The 18,456-nt window shown below is 47.9% G+C and overlaps 1 protein-coding gene across 5 annotated transcripts in view; it reads left to right on the top strand.

Annotated features, from left to right (window-relative positions):
• crfb16 (cytokine receptor family member B16) overlaps positions 1-18,456 on the top strand; it is a 113,352-nt gene that overhangs the window by 23,550 nt on the left and 71,346 nt on the right. For 2 of the 5 annotated variants that reach the window (XM_038816616.1, XM_038816614.1), the window contains exon 1: positions 7,613-7,934. The exons of 1 other annotated variant lie outside the window; for it this stretch is intronic. In XM_038816616.1, the coding sequence (XP_038672544.1) occupies positions 7,856-7,934 (79 nt within the window). In that variant the 5' untranslated portion in view covers positions 7,613-7,855. Of the gene's footprint in view, positions 1-7,612; positions 7,935-13,663; positions 13,786-18,456 lie in introns of those variants that run through there. 2 more of the 5 variants (XM_038816612.1, XM_038816613.1) reach the window with 2 other exon arrangements.

The following is an 18,456-nucleotide window of genomic DNA, read 5'->3' as shown; positions in this document are numbered from 1 at the left end:
GCTTTTGATCAAAAAACAACTTTATTCTACGAATTTAGTTAACATTTGTATAATGCACACACAGTAAGAATTTTTATCAACTACAAACATAAAGACCCAAGACAGCTACAGTAATCTATGTATAACTCTTAATGAATTCCCCCTTAACTGTTCCAATTCCATAACAGAATCCAAGTAAAATCATAAACCCCTTTTCAAAGGTGCTGCCCAGCACACAGCATTCTTACTGGTATAAGACTTGTTGTTGATACTCATGTTCTCCTTTCCAAAGAGCAGGTTTGAATTCCTTCCAGAAAGCAATTATTTTTAAAAAAGTTATCAAGCAGTCTGGAAACAGCTTTTAAAATGAAGATAGAGAGACACTTCTTTCAACCTGTGCAGTTCAAACCAGTCCAAACTCAAAACGAAAGTGAAACTCAGAGCCACAGCCCAGCTCCACCCACACAATGACATCACTGAAGCCATGTGATAAGACAAAAACATTTCTTAAAGGGACACTCCCATGACAGCATAGAAAGTCATATATCCAAATTTACGGATGATACAGGTTAGGTGGCATTGGAGACAGACTAGGTGACAGCAAAAAATTTCACCGCGATATTGACAAACGAGGTGAACAGGCAAAATTGTGGCAGATGGAATTCAATGTAAGCAAGTGTGAAGTTATCCATTTTGGGCCAAAAAAGAATAAAGCAGAGTACTTTCTAAATGGAAAGAGGTTAGGTTCAGTGGATGTGAAAAGTGACTTGGGGGTTCAGGAGTAGAGGTCCTTAAAATGCCACAAACAAGTTCAGAATATAATCAAAAAGGCTAATGGAATGCTGGCCTTTGTATCTAGAAGATTGGAATATAAAGCTGCAGCTATAAACAACACTGGTTAGACCCCACTTGGAGTACTGTGGGAAGGAAGGATATTTGTTATTTGGAGGAAGTGCAACGTAGCTTTACAAAAATGATACCTACGCCAGAGGGGATCGAGGGAGCGGACGCTGGCTCATATGCTGGAGCAGCTGATGGGGGCGAGGGCCTTTGACGGCCCCTGGAGGCCGACCGGGTGCATCGGGCACTGACGAGGAAGCTGCAGGCGATGGTGGTGAGGGTGATGGTGGTGAGCCTTCATATATTCCTAGGTAAAGAAAAGACCTTGCGGTGGGCCAGGCAGACGAGGAGGTGCACCTGGGAAGGTAATGAGCTCCGGCTATACCAAGTGTGGAACTGGCTAAGAGGCGAGCCGGGTTGAACTGAATCAAGGCTGTCCTCTTCAGGAAGGGGATGAAGTTCGGAATGCTGTACCCGGCCCGTTTCTGGATGACTTACACCCGAGAGCATGCCTAGAGCGTTGCGTGCCATAGGTCACGTGCCGTGGGCCAGGGCTGACACAAGAAGGGATACGGTTGGTTGCAGGGGAGGCAACACCTTTGAAAAGGGGTTTATGATTTTACTTGGATTCTGTTATGGAATTGGAACAGTTAAGGGGGAATTCATTAAGAGTTATACATAGATTACTGTAGCTGTCTTGGGTCTTTATGTTTGTTGTTGATAAAAATTCTTACTGTGTGTGCATTATACAAATGTTAACTAAATTCGTAGAATAAAGTTGTTTTTTGATCAAAAGCGCCTAAGACCTCTGTTGAATAACAGCTGAAAGGCAGGCTCTTGCGCTCATCATAACCAAAATCAATAAACAGTTGTAGGTCAGGTGAACTTCATGATATACTTTGGAGTTCCTAAACCCTGGCCCATAACAATGCCATCATCCAAGTCAGCCATGGATAATGTGAATAATTGAGGCCCCAACACAGATCCCTGTGGGTCTCCCACCACTAATCACCTCCTGCCAATTAGAGTACATAGAACATAGAAAATACAGTGCAGAAGGAGGCCATTCGGCCCATCGAGTCTGCACTAACCCACTTAAGCCCTCACTTTCACCCTATCCCCACAACCCAATAACCCTTCCTAACCTTTTTGGACATTAAGGGAAATTTTGAATGGCCAATCCACCTAAACCTGCAAGTCTTTGGACTGTGGGAGGAAAGCGGAGCCCCTCCACCATGAAAGTGAGAGGTCTGAATGGGCCAGTCAAATGATCATGTGAGTTCGCGCACCTGAGGAGCTTGAAGGCGGATATGGCATTTTTGCAGGAGCCGCCATGGGTCCACTACCCCCATCTGCTTCATGAACATTCCCAGCTGATGGCGGTCTCTGATGGGAGTCTGATAGGGGGTTTTAATAGGGGAGGTCTGATGGGGTAGTTTGATGGTGGGGTTGGTGGGAGGGATCGGGGGGGTGGGGAGGACAGTGGGGGGGGGAGGGGGCGGTGTGAGAGGTTGGGTCATTGTCACCTGTGTGTGCTGTGAGGGGTGACCTGTTATTTACGTGCTGGGGGAAGGTGGAGGGCATCCCTACTGGTTAGCAGGGGGATGGAGGGGGGGGGGGGGGGGGGGGGGGGGGGGGGGGGGGGGGGGGGGGGGGAGGGTTTGAGTTGTGTGGTGGGGGGGAGGGTGGCCACCCGATGGGCTTTGGAGAGCACTACTGTTATGCACTGACTCCTTTGACCCACCCCGGTGCCCACCGCGTCATGGTCACAGTTAGGCAAACTTGCACCAAAGCCCGCCCAGAGGATTTCCCACGCTGTTGCTCAATGTACACTGGGGGTGGTGGAGACTCGGACTTCCAGCCCGTCAATCAATTGGAAGTAGATGCAAATCAGTGATCTGCATCGTCCTGCCAGCACAGGGCAGGTAGCGCACTGAGGCCGCTGGCAGGGGATCAGAGCATCTCAACGGGTTTGATGCCCTCGATACTTCATTCTCCGCCTGATTGGGAATCCCGATACCAGGGTAGGGAAATGGAGAATCCACCCCTATGTGTTTGTCACCATCAGACTCAGCTATTCCAACACGCTCTCGGTGAATATCCTTCATCTACCATAAACTTCAGCTTGACTAAATGTCCGCTGTTCACATCCTTTACTGCACTAATCCCCAATCATTACTGACTGACACTAGTTCCTGGTTCGCCAACACCAGAAATATAAAATTCTTGACTTTGTGTTTCGTAGCCTATCTCTCTGACCTTCCGCAGTCTGACGAGCACCCCCTTGGGACTCTCAGGTCCTCTAACTAACATGGTTAATGTAATTTGCAAAAGAAGTAAATGTGACGTGAGAAAAAGCTTTCACACACAGCGAGTGGTCTGGAAGGCGCTGCCTGGAAGTCTGGTGGAGGCAGGTTCAATCAAAGCATTCAAGAGGACATTGGATGACTGTATGAAGAGAAGCCATGTGCAGGGGAATGGGGTCAAGGCAAGAGAATGGCACTCATTTCGAATGCTCATTTGGAGAGCCGATACAGACACGGTGGCCCGAATGGCCTCCTTCTGCACTGTGACAATTCGGTGAACTTTTTAAAAATAAATTTAGAGTACCCAATTCATGTTTTTCCAATTAAGGGGCAATTTAGCATGGCCAATCCACCTAGCCTGCACATCTTTGGGTTGTGGGGGCGAAACCCACGCAAACACGGGGAGAATGTGCAAACTCTGCAAGGACAGTGACCCAGAGCCGGCATCGAACCTGGGTCCTCGGCACCATGAGGCAGCAGGGCTAACCCACTGCGCCACTGTTCTGCACTCTAATTTGGTGAACTTTGACCTTTGGTGCATTCCCTCCTTCCCTTTGCCCCATTATTGGTGGCTAATATTTAATCTACTAAGGCCCCTTGTTGTGAAACTCCCTCCCTAAACACCTATTTTCCTCCTCCCGTTACTCCCTGTTTAAAGGTCCACTAAAACCTCTACATCTTTAACCAATGTTCAGTGATCCCTCCATCTTGGAGCCAACATGCCAGGGCTGGGTTTTGAAAGAGCAATCCAGTTTGTGCATTCTCTTGCTTTTCCCAGAGATCGTGAATAATTTCCTTTTGTAAATATATATCCAATCACCCTTTCAGATTGTGCATTCCCGGATCGCCAGTAACTCCCTGCGTAAAAATCATTTTTCTCATTAACCCCCTGCATCTTTAGCCAATTAACTTAAATCTGTGATATTGTGTCACTGGACCTTCTGCCAGTGGAAGCAGTATCCCCTTCATAATTTTGAACACCTCTGTGAATTTCCAGTCAATCGTCCCTATTCCAAAGGGAGCAATCCCAGTTTCCTTAATGTTGTTATTGAAACGTCGATAGTATTTAAAGACAGTGTTACCATTCGGTGGGGCAATCATTATTTCCTGACAGCAACACCTCTACATCCAGCAGCAATTCGCCGTTGTTTTTTATTGGTGACATTAGCAGAGGAACGTCAACAACTCTGCTGCTCTGTGAACAGGGCTATGGGACATTGGAATGCCGTATGCATGACTGTAAAGACAAATTAGGGCCGCAATTCAATTTAATCGAAAGACAGCACCTCTAACAGTGTGACACTCCCCCAGCACTGCACCAGAACACCAGATTACAAACTGGAATCATAATCTAACATGCAAACTCACAACCATTTTGAGCCGGGAGTGAGAGAACCTGCAACTGGGCTCGGCGCATGCATACTTTGAGATATTTTAGAAGGGACAGAGCATATTGCGGCACTGATTAACCTGTTATTATTCTTGGCTTAGTTATTCGCACTCTTTGCTTCTAAGTAAGAAGGATGTGAACACTCATCTGACTTCAGATATCCTGATCCTTGTTATTATCGCAGTTGATGTTATAACTGAATGGAAAGACCCCAGGGTGGAACCCTGGCTTAAAAGGCAGTAGTTTGAATTTTCTTTTATGGAGGAACACGGGCAGCACGGTAGCATTGTGGATAGCACAAATGCTTCACAGCTCCAGGGTCCCAGGTTTGAATCCTGGCTTGGGTCACTGTCTGTGTGGAGTCTGCACATTCTCCCCGTGTGTGCAAGGGTTTCCTCCGGGTGCTCCGGTTTCCTCCCACAGTCCAAAGATGTGCAGGTTAGGTGGATTGGTCGTGATAAATTGCCCTTAGAGTCCAAATTTTCCTTAGTGTTAGGTGTGGTTACTGGGTTATGGGGATAGGGTGGAGGTATGGGCTTGGGTAAGGTGCTCTTTCCAAGAGCCAGTGCAGACTCAATGAGCCGAATGGCCTCCTTCTGCACTGTAAATTCTATGTAAACAGAGTCACAGGACCACTAATTAGTTTTAACAACAAAAAAAACATTTATTAAACATGGAAAAATTGGATTACAATAAAATACTTCCCTTACCTTAACAATTACACACATGTTTTAAGATTAATACGATGACGCAGTAAATTTGAAGCTACAATGGTCTCACTGACACACAAAGTCCTTCTTAAAAACACACAGATTGCCTGTGGCCAAACATGCATTCCATTGAACCCAAGTTATTGTCTGCATTTCTCCTCAGAATCCCGTACAGATGATTTTCGTATAAGAGTTTCAGAACCCTACTTCCACAAGCATGCTTTAAAATCTTCTCTCATAATCATGTTTCCAGTCACGGTTTGCATGCTGAAATCCAGTCCACGTTTTCCAAAAGACTCTTGTGTACAGAACTTCCTCTCCCCATATACCAGTGAATCCACTCCAGGATTTACCACCAACCCTGTCTCCACTGACTTCCACTGTGAACACAAACTCTGATAACCACCCAATTACTCTAGAATTTGCAGACTGCAGTAAGACATTCTAAACTTCAAGATTACTTTAGAAACCTTTAGGATTACTTTAGAAACCTTTAGAAACTTATTTTCTGACCAGCCGATTCTTTCTCAGCTTTGTCTATGCTACCCATGAATACTATCCTGTTCTACTTACAGGTTTCTAGAACCAACCGTCCTTTTGTTTCCCTGGAGTTTGCTTTCTTGCACCGTAGAGCTTTAAGCAGAGCTATGAGAGCTGACTTCTTGCGCTCTCCAACTTCTGTTAGCAATGCTGTGGCTAATGCTCCTTCTCCAGTGGTCTATCTGCACGAACTGCTTTAACTTCCAGTTAAAGAACAAAGGAAAGATTTTTTGCCCTTACCAGTGTCTATAGTTGCCAACAACTATACTTACTATTCACGCTGTAGCTCCCTTTATCACAGTTGGAACGTAACCAACCCACACACACACACAAACACCTTTGTCACAAACACGTTTAATTATAGGTTTCTTCCAGGTGCAGAAACATTAAATTAAATGCACCTAACACTATATCTTATTTCTAATGTTTACTCATGCAAATATAAATTATTTTAAACTACCTTTGTTTTCATAACAGCCTACTTTTTAAGAACAATGGAAATAGGAAGCTGAGTAGACCACATGACCCATCGACCCTGCTGTACCATTCAATATGATCATGGCTCACCTTCGGTTTCAATTCCCTTTGCCCGTCCACTCCTCATATCCCTTAATTCCCTGAAAGACCAAAAATCAGTCTATCCCTGCCTTAAATGTATTCAATCACGGAGCATCCATAACCCTTTCGGATAGAGAATTGTGTGTTCAGAACAGAGGCAGTTGGAATTATGCACAGGAAACCTTGATGTATGGGTTTGTTGAATGTTTGTTGTTTTTAACTTCAGGAGGTGTCTTATACATTTCGCTGCAGCTTTATTGTTTGACAGCACCGTGACAGGCAAGTTGCCTACCTGGGCAGAAAAGCTTGTCGCACAAGGCCGCATTTAATCAGAGAGCAGGTAGGAAGGCAGAGAGAGATCAGAGTTTGAGGTGTTTAGTGGTGGTTGAGAGGTTTTGTGGTAGTTGGAGGGGGAGAGGTGGTGGGGGGGGGGGGGGGGGGTGGGCACAGGTTGTGCATGATTGTGAAGGACAAGATGGTATTCAAGGGAGTCAGATGATGATCAGGTGGCTGTGAGAGGCAAGTTGACAATCACAGGGAATGAAGCATTTAAGCTTATTGGTCCTAGAGAAATCACATTTGCTACTCTAAGCCCACAAGCATTGCTGTAAAGGCATTTACCTTCTGAAACTGATCCACTTGCCTGCTTTTATCTGCCAGGTTTCTTGGGATTTCTACTGTGGCTACACAATCGTGGATAGCACAATCGCTTCACAGCTCCAGGGTCCCAGGTTCGATTCCGGCTTGGGTCACTGTCTGTGCGGAGTCTGCACATCCTCCCCGTGTGTGCGTGGGTTTCCTCCGGGTGCTCCGGTTTCCTCCCACAGTCCAAAGATGTGCGGGTTAGGTGGATTGGCCATGCTAAATTGCCCGTAGTGTCCAAAATTGCCCTTAGTGTTGGGTGGGGTTACTGAGTTATGGGGATAGGGTGGAGGTGTTGACCTTGGGTAGGGGGTAGGGTGCTCTTTCCAAGAGCCGGTGCAGACTCGATGGGCCGAATGGCCTCCTTCTGCACTGTAAATTCTATGAAATTTACATAAATTCTATGTAAATTTCAAACTTCATTGGCTGTGAAGCACTCTGGATGTCTGAAGGTTATAAAATGTGCATTATAAATGTGCTATATAAATGCAAGTTCTTCCTTTTTCTAATGAACAGCACCAAAGGGTGACTTGTAGCAGTTAACAGAGTAATAAATTCATTTTTTGGAGAGTCAGTGATGAAACTTTGCTATTGTTTGCACTTTAATGAGATAAATACCTTTACTTCCCTCAAGGCATTTGCATAACATCCTCCTAGTTGAAAAATGTTTTTCGCAATCAGGACCGCCTGTACTTAGCAGGAGAATGTGAAATGACAGGACAAGGCTTGACGAGCAGAAGTCCAGGCGCCTGGGAAAACCAGAATATATCATCAACGCCAGGTTTTCAATGTAAAGCGAAAAAGGGGAAAGAAACGAGGGAGAGAGAGAGGGAAAAAACAGAAAACAAAAAGAAAATGTACAGCAACGGGGAGGAAGAACGCAATTCAGAATGGTTTTAAGACAATTTCTAAATGCAATGGGACGTGTCATGTTCACATCAGTCTTTCTGGTTTCAACATCAGGGAGAGGTAAGTGCACATGGGGTGAGGGATTGGATTACACTCTGGGTGCAAATAGACAGCACTCTGGGTCACTGCACATCCAGGCTGTGCAGAGCCAACTAGAATTATAGTTCGGAGAAGTAAAAAATGAGTGAGAGGATAGAGCAGCTTTGCAGTTCCCCTTTTGACTCAGGTCGTCGAGGAGAAGGACAATCCAGCTCTCCTCAAATTGGAAACAATTTTCAAACTATTGTTTCGAAACATTTCTTCTCGAGATATTTTTTTCTCTAAAAAGTTTCACAAAATTCCTTTCTATGATAAATGCGCTGCGTGAATTTAAACACAAGAATAATATTTTTGCAGCAGAGGGTGTAAACTAACCGCCTTACTCTGTAACGCGAGAAAGGTTTTTTTTTCGTTCAACGGCGTGTCATTAATTTTGAGGAGACTGTGGAAATCTTTGATTTACAGTGGGGATTTAACCCAGCTTTTCACATAACCACACATCGGCTTTTTGCATAACCACGAACACCGATCCGCTGCTTGCTTAACTCTGCTGACCAGTGAGACCAGCACACTTTTAAAATTTGTGCGTCCCCGAGGTCTAAAAAGGAAAAAAAAACAACTGTTGCCTCACGGCACTGAAGATCTGGGTTTGATCCCAGCTCTGGGTCACTGTCCGTGTGGAGTTTGCACATTCTCCCCGTGTCTGCATGATCTACATCCCAAAGATGTGCAGGTTAGGTGGATTGGCCATGCTAAATTGCCCCATTAATTGGAAAAAAAAGAATTGGGTACTTTAAAACTTTAAAATAAAAGGTAAACAAATAAGCCTTGGGCGGGATTCTCCAATAATGGGACTATGTTCCCACCCCAGCGTAAAAATGCTGGCGAATCACTGTGGACTTCCCTTAAGAAAGTCCAGAGTGATTCTCCTACCTGCAGGGGGCTAGCAGGCCACACTTCCTGTTGGGAGTCTGCGCATACGCACGGCGGGGACCTGCAGCGGACATGGCGGACTCGCATGGCGGAGTGGCACAAGAAATGTCCGTGATGCCCGATAGGCTCCCTGGCCGTCCAAAAGGCCCCCTCTCCCCCAGTGATCGATCCCCTGCCCCCCACTAGGGTGGCCGCAGACTGACTCCACAGCCGCCACCGGCCGTTCCCGATGGCCAATAGAACCACGTCGTCGGGAAATTGGCCAGTTTTCCTCCAGGAATTGCAGGGGGGCCTCTGTCAATGGCCCCCTACCTGCGCCACGTAGTTAGCGCTCAAGAGACTCCCTAGCGATTCTCTGAGAATCGCGGGAGCGGCGTCAGACCAGATTATGGGGTAAACGCCCATTCTTTTTGCAAGTGTAGCTGCTATTCTAATGTGAGACACCTGGCAGCCAATTAGTGCACAGCACGCTCCTACAAATGGCCATTTGTGATGACCAGATGATGATTGGGGGATAAATATTGGTCTGGGTACCAGGGAAAAGCAGCCCAGGGCCGGGATTCTCCCCTACCCGGCGGGGCGGGGGGTTCCGGCATGTTGGAGTGGCGTGAACCACTCCAGCACGGGGCCGCCCCAAAGGTGCGGATGTCTCCGCACCTTGGGGGCCAAGCCCTCACATTGAGGGGCTAAGCCCGCGCCGGCGTGGTTCCCACTCCGCCCGCTGGCGTGAACGGCCTTTGGCGCCACGCCAGCCGGGGCTGAAAGGACTTCGCCGGCCGGCGTAAGTCCGCGCATGCGCCGGACTGTCAGCAGCTGCTGACGTCATACCGGAGCATGCGCAGGGGAGGGGGTCTCTTCCGCCTCCGCCATGGTGAAGACCATGGCGAAGGCGGAAGAAAATGAGTGCCCCCACAGCACAGGCCCGCCCGCCGATTGGTGGGCCCCGATCGTGGGCCAGGCCACCGTGGGGCCACCACCGGGGTCAGATCGCCCCGCATCCCCCCCTGGACCCCGGCGCCCGTCTGCGCCGCCTGCTCCCGCTGGTAAGAGAGGTGGTTTAATCCACAGCGGCGGGAGAGGCTTGTCAGCGGCGGGACCTCGCCCCATCGCGGGCCGTAGAATCGCCGCGAGGGGCCCGCCGACTGCCGCGGGAGCCCTGCCAACCGGCGCGGCGCGATTCCCGCCCCCGCCGAATCTCCGGTGGTGGAGAATTCAGGACCTGGCGGGGGCGGGATTGACGCCGGTTCCGGGCAATTCGCCGACTCAGCTGAGGGTCGGAGAATCCCGCCCCTGATCTTCAAATTAACATTATAGTGTCATGTACATCCATCTAAGAGGCCAGGCAGGCCCTCGGTTTAACATCCCTACTGGAAGTTCTCGTGTATCTCCAATTATAATTGTTCGTGCTTCCGACTGCTGAGGCGTTGAACACTGAACTCTCTTCCTTAAACGTCTTTGCCTCTCACTCTCTCACTCACTCTCCACCTTTGAAATGTTCCTTGCATCCTACGTCTTTGACGAAGCTTTCAGTCACCTATTCTAATGTCTTCTTACATCAGTGTCAAATGTTGCTTGGGATGTTTTACTGTGTTAAAAGTGCTACAGAACTGAATATCATTGTTGTTGTGAATGCTTGAGTTTACCATCTCGGTCAAAATCCCTGCTGTTTGGGAACTGCTGTGACAATGCTCCCCGTTATGGTATGTAGCTCGCTCTGATGGTCATGCACCACTGCAAAGGTGTAGGTGTGGATTCCCTTATAGGTGACCCCCAAACTGTGCAGACAGCTTGCATTTGAATGAGTTCAAAATCCTTGGGCTTATCAGCTGAAGGTATGTTCGTAGTGATCATGTGGCCTGCAACCCACATGTTCATCTGGTCTTGCTTCTTCTCACTTGGGCTTTCTCTTGAAAGTGAGTAAATGATGTGCAAATGGATATAGATAGGTTAGGCGAGTGGGCCAAAATGTGGCAGATGGAGTTTAACGTGGATAAGTGTCAGGTCATCCATTTTGGTCGGGGAAAATTGAAAGGCAACTTATTGTCTAAATGGGGAAAGACTTCGCAGTGCTCCGGTGCAGAGGGATCAGAATGTCCTCATGCACGAGTCTCAGAAAACAAGCATGCAGGTACAGCAGGTAATAAATAAAACCAATGGAATGCTGGCATTTCTAACTATAGGAATAGAGTGTCAAGGTAAGGAAGTGTTGTTGCAACTGCAGAAGGCATTTCTGAGACCACACCTGGAGTATTGTGCACAGTTTTGTCCCCTTACTTGGGGAAAGATGTAGTGGCATTGGAGGCAGTTTAGAGGAGGTTCACTAGGTTGATTCCAGAGATGAGGGGTTTGTCGTATGGAGAGAGATGGAGCAGTTTAGGACGATACTCTCACGAGCTCAGAAGAATGAGGGGATATCAAATTGAGGTATATCGAAGACAAAAGGCGCGGAAAAAGTTGCTGTGGAGGAGATGCTTCCCCTTGTGGGGCATTCTAGAATGAGAGGTCATAGTCACAGGATAAGGGGTAGCAAATTTCAAACAGAGATGATGGGAAACTACTTCTCCCAAAGGGTCGTGAATCTGTGGAATTCGCTACCCCAGAGTGCGGTGGATGCAGGGACAGTGAGTAAATTTGAGGAGTTGGACAGATTTTTAATTGGTAATGGGTGGAAGGGTTACGGAGAATGGGCAGGAGAGTGGAGATGAGGCCATGATGATGTCAGTCATGATCATATTGTACGTGGAGCAGGCTTGAGAGGCTAAATTGCCAACTCCTGCTCCTGTTATTATGTTCTGAGAAACAACTATTCTGTCTAATTCTACCTTCCAGTTCTTTGTGTGTAGTCCTGTAGGTAACAGCAAGTCAAACACAAACCTGGTGTTCTTGATCAATAAGGGGATTTCCTGTTAATAAGGGGATCAGAGGTTATGGGGAGAAGACAGGAGAATGGGGATGAGAAACATATCAGTCATGATCCCAAAGCCTTTTATTCGTATGTAAGGAGCAAGAGGGTAACTAGAGAAAGTATTGGTCCAGTCAAAGACAAAAGAGGGAATTTATGCGTGGACTCAGAGGAATTGGGTGAGATTCTTAATGAGTACATTGCATCGGTATTCACAAAGGAGAGGGACAAGACGGATTATGAGGCTAGGGATGGATGTTTAAATACTCTAGGTCAAGTTGTCATACAGAAGGGGGAAGTTTTGGGTATTCTAAAAGACATTAAGGTGGACAAGTCCCCAGGACCGGATGGTATCTATCCCAGGTTACTGAGGGAAGCGAGGGTCGAAATAGCTGGGGCTTTAACAGATATCTTTGCAGCATCCTTGAGCACGGATGATAACCCGGAGGACTGGAGAATTGCTAATGTTGTCCCTTTATTTAAGAAGGGTAGCAGGGATAATCCAGGGAATTATAGACCTGTGAGCTTGACGTCGGTGGTAGGCAAACTGTTGGAGAAGATACTGAGGGAGAGGATCTATTCACATCTGGAAGAAAATAGACTTATCAGTGATAGGCAGCATGATTTTGTGAAGGGAAGGTCATGTCTTACAAACCTAATAGAATTCTTTGAGGAAGTGACAAAGTTAATTGATGAGGGAAGGGCTGTAGATGTCATATACATGGACATTAGTAAGGCGTTTGATAAGGTTTCCCATGGCAGGTTGATGGACAAAGTGAAGTCGTATGGGGTTCAGGGCATACTAGCTAGATGGATAAAGAACTGGCTTGGCAACAGGAGACAGAGAGTAGTGGTGGAAGGGAGTGTCTCAAAATGGAGAAGGGTGACTAGTGGTGTTCCACAGGGATCCGTGCTTGGACCACTGTTGTTTGTGATCTGCATAAATGATCTGGAGGAAGGTACAGGTGGTCTGATTAGCAAGTTTGCAGATGATACTAAGATTGGTGGAGTTGCAGATAGCGAGGAGGCCTGTCATAGAATACAACAAAATATAGATAGTTTGGAGAGTTGGGCAGAGAAATGGCAGGTGGAGTTCAATCCAGACAAATGTGAGGTGATGCATTTTGGAAGATCAAATTCAAGAGCGGACTAAATGGTTAATGGAAGGGTCTTGGGGAAAATTGATGTACAGAGAGAGCTGGGAGTTCAGGTCCATTGTACCCTGAAGGTGGCAACGCAGGTGGATAGAGTGGTTAAGAAGGCATACAGCATGCTTGCCTTCATCGGACGGGGTATTGAGTACAAGAGTTGGCAGGTCATGTTACAGTTGTATAGGACTTTGGTTCGGCCACATTTGGAATACTGCATGCAGTTCCGGTCGCCACATTACCAGAAGGATGTGGATGCTTTGGAGAGGGTGCAGAGGAGGTTCACCAGGATGTTGCCTGGTATGGAGGGTGCTAGCTATGAAGAAAGGTTGAGTAGATTAGGATTGTTTTCGTTGGAAAGACGGAGGTTGAGGGGGGACCTGATTGAGGTCTAGAAAATTATGAGAGGTATGGACAGGGTGGATAGCAACAAGCTTTTCCCAAGAGTGGGGGTGTCAGTTACAAGGGGTCACGATTTCAAGGTGAGAGGGGGAAAGTTTAAAGGAGATGTGCGTGGAAAGTTTTTTACGCAGAGGGTGGTGGGTACCTGGAACGCTTTACCAGCGGAGGTGGTAGAGGCGGGTAAGATAGCATCATTTAAGAGGCATCTAGACAGGTATATGAACGGGCGGGAACAGAGGGAAGTAGACCTTGGAAAATAGGAGACGGGTTGAGATAAAGGATCTGGATCGGCGCAGGCTGGGAGGGCCGAAGGGCCTGTTCCTGTGCTGTAATTTTCTTTGTTCTTTGTTCTTTGTTCTTTTCAGCAAAGCTGCAATAGGAGAAAAGGTGGGTGTTCCGGAAACCAGCCGGGTGATGTGAACGTGCAGCATTCCTATCCCGTAAACGAGCAACATGTTACTTCATTGCCACGAGCAATATTTAATGGGTAACAAAGCGAACATACTTTTAGGAGAATAATGCACAAAAGCTTGTGTAATTACAATGCATCTTATCAGTTGGTAAAAGGTAGTGAGTCATGTATCTGTGATTGCATGCAAAATAAGTAGCGCAATATCCAGATGCATTGTGAGGCAATACTGTACCATGATATCCCGTGCCAACATGTTGACAATAAAACCACTAACATCAACAACTTGAATGTAAAGAACGTTCTGAGGCATTTCACAGATAGATGTTGGCCTGGATTCTCTGTTTGGGAGACTAAAGGTGGGATTTACCGAGCACCCGTTGCCTGTTTTTCAGCGGTGGAGATGCCTCCCCACCGCAGTGGGATTTTTTTCGCCCAAGCATTGTCAACGGGATTTCCCGTTGATTGCACCTCTCGTTGCCGGGAAACCCATGTGCCGACAGTGGAACCGGGATATCCTGCCGGTGTGAACAGCTGGTAAATTCCGCTCAGTGTCTCCCGCCAGAAATGAATTGCGTGCAATTCGCATTCTCGCTGGGAATTCCCAGCCCTGCTGGCATGAGATTCACTGGGGCCTGGATTTGCGTTAAAGAGCCTGACAAGCTGGAGCTGCTTATAAGCGTTGCACTCACCACATTCTCTCGTTCCAGCCAAGAAGATAGCTCATAGAAGATCTGTCCCCATTTTCGGGTGGCTAGAGTGGACTGACTGCCCGATGCCATTGAGGAGAGGAAGGACAACCTCTTCCCTAGGGTGCGGTAGAGACTCTGGAACAGCACCTGGGTGGAGGTGGCAGAGGCAGTCAGTGCTTCCAGCTTCACCAGGAGGACCGGCATGCAATGCTGGAAGAAGATGAATGATCTCCATAGGCTGGGCATCCTTGTGGGCCCGCGCAGATTGAAGGTGAAATAGTCCGATGCCCAGGAGCGTAGGGCATCCATCACAGCATGGATGCATCTGTGTGCGGACATTTGCGATATCCCACACAGGGAGTGCTCAAGCCCTGGAATGAACCAGAGGCATAAATGTTCAGGTGACCATCACCTTGATGACCACCAGAAGTGGGTGTCCTCCTCCAACTACCTACGGTGCCCGGTGCACCACCATTTGGCACAGGTGGTGCATGGTCTCCCTGGTGAGTTGGAGTTGGCGTTGGCACATGTGGTCCGGCAGCTCCTTGAAGGACAGGTGCCGATGGTATACATGTCTCCAGATGTGGTGCCCCCTTCGCCCCTCCTCCTCAGCTTGTTGAACGGCCGGCACCCGAGGCTCATGACTAGCCCCTGCTCTCCTCGGGTTGCTCCTCCCTGGACTGGCCCTGGTGCTTTAGCCTCCATGCATCCGCAACAGCAGCAGCGGCCAGGTAGATAGTGAGCATTGCTGGCTGTACTCCGAAAGAGACAGAATGAGCAAGATGAAGGGGATTCACTTGACCATCCAAAACCATCAGGTTAGATAGTGACCCTGCACCACCCTCAACACGTCTCCCCCACCCCTCACCCGGCCTCTTCGATATGTTGTTATCTACACTGCACCCCTGTCCCCATCTGAGAGTGGTACCTCGCCTGTGATGGGGGGGGGATCCTCTATTCTCACCACCCGTCCCTGTCAACAGGTGTACCGCTGGCTGCTGCAACCGTGTCAGCGATAGGATCTGTGGCCCTGGTCCTGTTTCCCTACTGTGGGGTTCCTCATTGAGTGGGCCGTATGTTACCCCGCCAGCAGGTGGCAAACTTTTTTAAAAAATAAATTTAGATTAGCCAATTATTTTTTCCAATTAAGGGGCAATTTAGCATGGCCAATCCACCTACTCTGCACATTGTTTTTGGGTTGTGGGGGCGAAACCCACGCAGACACGGGGAGAACGTGCAAACTCCACACGGACAGTGACCCAGAGCCGGGATCGAACCTGGGACCTCAGCGCCATGAGGCGGTTGTGCTAACCACTAGGCCACCGTGCTGCCCTCGCAGGGTGCAAACTTGTTGTGTGGTGGAAACAGTCAATGTGTGCCGCCACGCTTAGAGGCCTGTGTGCGTAAGGTCCTATTGGGGTGAGCGAGATATGTGTGCGATTGCTGGGACCTTGCCTCCAGTGTGATGTGGGGCCTGGGTGTAACGCACCCAGTGACAGAGAGCTGGTCAGGTTTCCTGGCCAGGGCAGGATGGATGGAAGCAAGGGCACAATGGACACTCAGCGCTTTGAGACTTGAGATGTTATGGGGTGGGCAAGCTGATAGTGCCACTTGTGAGGCTTCTACTCTTTTATTAGTTCATGGGATGTGAGCATCGCTGGTTGGGCCAGCATTTATTGCCCATCCCTGAGGGCATTTACAACTACATTGCTGCAGGTCTGGAGTCACATAGATAGGCCAGATTTCCTTCCTTAAAGGACATTAGTGAACCAGATGGGTTTTTACGACAATCGGCAATAGTTTCCTGGCCATCATTAGATTTTTAATTCCATATTTTATTGAATTCACATTACACCGTCTGCCCTGGTGGGATTTGAACCTAGGTCCCCAGACCATTACCCTGAATCTCTGGATTATTAGTCCAGTGACAATACCACTTCGCCACTGCCTCCTCTCTGAGAGGGGCTGTGTGCCAAGGAGGGTGCCTAAGGCCATGGAGCATGTCTCTATTGTTTGGAGAGCTCTGCTATTCCTCTGCTTTCTGTGCTGTGGGACGGCATGGACTCACAAAGTCACTCACATTTACTCCTGCGGCCCAGGCAGCTACTCTCCAGCAAGTCTGACAGATTTAGAGAGTCTTCTTACCTTCACGCTCCCCCTCAACAACCATGGTGCCCAGGTCCCGTTTGTAAATACTTGCGAAATTCACACCCGCGCGACTCCCGCCTGAGAGCTGTGGAGCATCGCGAAGTTAGTGTCCAACCTGCTAATTGCCGATCTGGGGCATGACCCTTGCTAATGCAGCCAGCGAGGGACTGGAACGTTGTGTCGGAATCGGTGCCGGGTGAAAGTTCTAATTATGGCTTCACCCAGTATTCTCTGCTTGATCGTGATGATCGATACCTGCCGTCCAAGCCTGTTGGCAAATATGAGAGCCAAGCCAGGAAGAGAGACAAGGGTCAAGGATCAAACTCCTACTCGTTCAAAATGGAGTCTGAAGAGGATTTTATGCAGATTCAGAAATTAAAGATGTTTACAAAAGAGAAAATTTGCATTTATTGAGCAACTTTCCTAACCTCACGCTGCCCCAAAGCGCATTATGACCAATTAAGTATTTTGGAAATGTTCTCATTGTTGTAATGCAGGAAATGCAGCAGTCAATTTGTACACAGCAAGATCCCACAAAAATCAATGAGCAGCTGACCTGGTTCAGTGAGGTGGGTCGGAAGGAAATTGTAAATGGTAGGGTCGATGGCGGAGAGAGGGGCGGGGGAGGGAGGGGCGCTGAATTGTGTAGCAAAGAGATGATGGGTTGCAAAAAAATGTCCAGATGCAGGAGTGTTCGGGATGAAGTTGAAGTCGATTGAAGAGGTAGGGTGGGATTGAAGTAAATAGAAGCCAATGGCAAGGGTATTCATGCAAAATTGAAATGCTGAAGATACTGGAAATCTGAAATAAAAGCAGAAAATGCTGGAAATACTCAGCAAGTCAGGTGGCATCTAAGGAGAGGAACAGAATTAATTGCTGGAATCCTCCATTCTGCAGCCTAAGAGCTGTGGTGGAGGTGGAAGTGGGAGTGCCAAGCTGCCCAGTATCGGTGGGACTGGAAAATTCCACCCAATATTTCACATCAATGAACTCATCATCAGAACTGGATGAGTGAAAGATCATCACCTGAACATGTTAACTCCTGTTTCTCTCTTCATAGATGTTGCCTGACCTGCTGAGTATTTCCAGCATTTTGTTTGTTTTTATTTCAGTTTTCAGATGATGAATCAGTACTCCTCCACGTTGAAATCATTTGAAAGAGGCACTGAGGACGGCAGGGGCACAGAATATGCTCTGGGTGGGGGACATCAATGTCCATCACCAAGAGTGGCTTGGTCGTGCCACCACAGACTGAGCTGGCTGCTAGGACATAGCCGCTAGACTGGGACTGAAGCAAATGGTGAGGGAACCAACAAGAGGGAAAGACATACTTGACCTCATCCTCACCAATCTGCCTGATCCGATGCATCTGTCCATGATAGTATCTGTAGAAGTGACCACCGCACAGTCCTCCATCGTGTTGTGTGGCACTACCACCATGCTAAATGGGATAGACTTCGAACAGATCTAGCTATTTAAGACTGGGCATCCATGAGGCGCTGTGGACCATTAGCAGCAGCAGAAATGTATTCAACCACAATCTGCAACATCATGGCCCGCATATTCCCCACTCTATCATTACCACCAAGCCAGGTGATCAACCCTTGTTCAATGAAGAGTGCATGCCAGGAGCAACATCAGGCATACCGAAAAATGAGCTGCCGACCTGGTGAAGCTACAACACAGGACTACTTGTGTGCCAAACAGCATAAGCAGCACGTAATAGACAGAGCTAAGCAATTCCACAACAAACACATCAGATTTTGGTGGCCAATTTAAAAACTCATTGGAAGAAGAAGCTCCACAAATAACCCCATCCTCAATGATGGAGGAGCCTAGCACATATGTGCAAAAGACAAGGCTGAGACATTCGCAACATTCTTCAGCCAAAAGTGCCAAGTGGATGATC

Source organism: Scyliorhinus canicula, chromosome 13 (assembly GCF_902713615.1).
Source record: "Scyliorhinus canicula chromosome 13, sScyCan1.1, whole genome shotgun sequence".
Lineage (NCBI taxonomy): Eukaryota > Metazoa > Chordata > Chondrichthyes > Carcharhiniformes > Scyliorhinidae > Scyliorhinus > Scyliorhinus canicula.
Note: the sequence above shows the minus strand (reverse complement) of the source record. Positions and strands in the feature narration are given on the sequence as shown.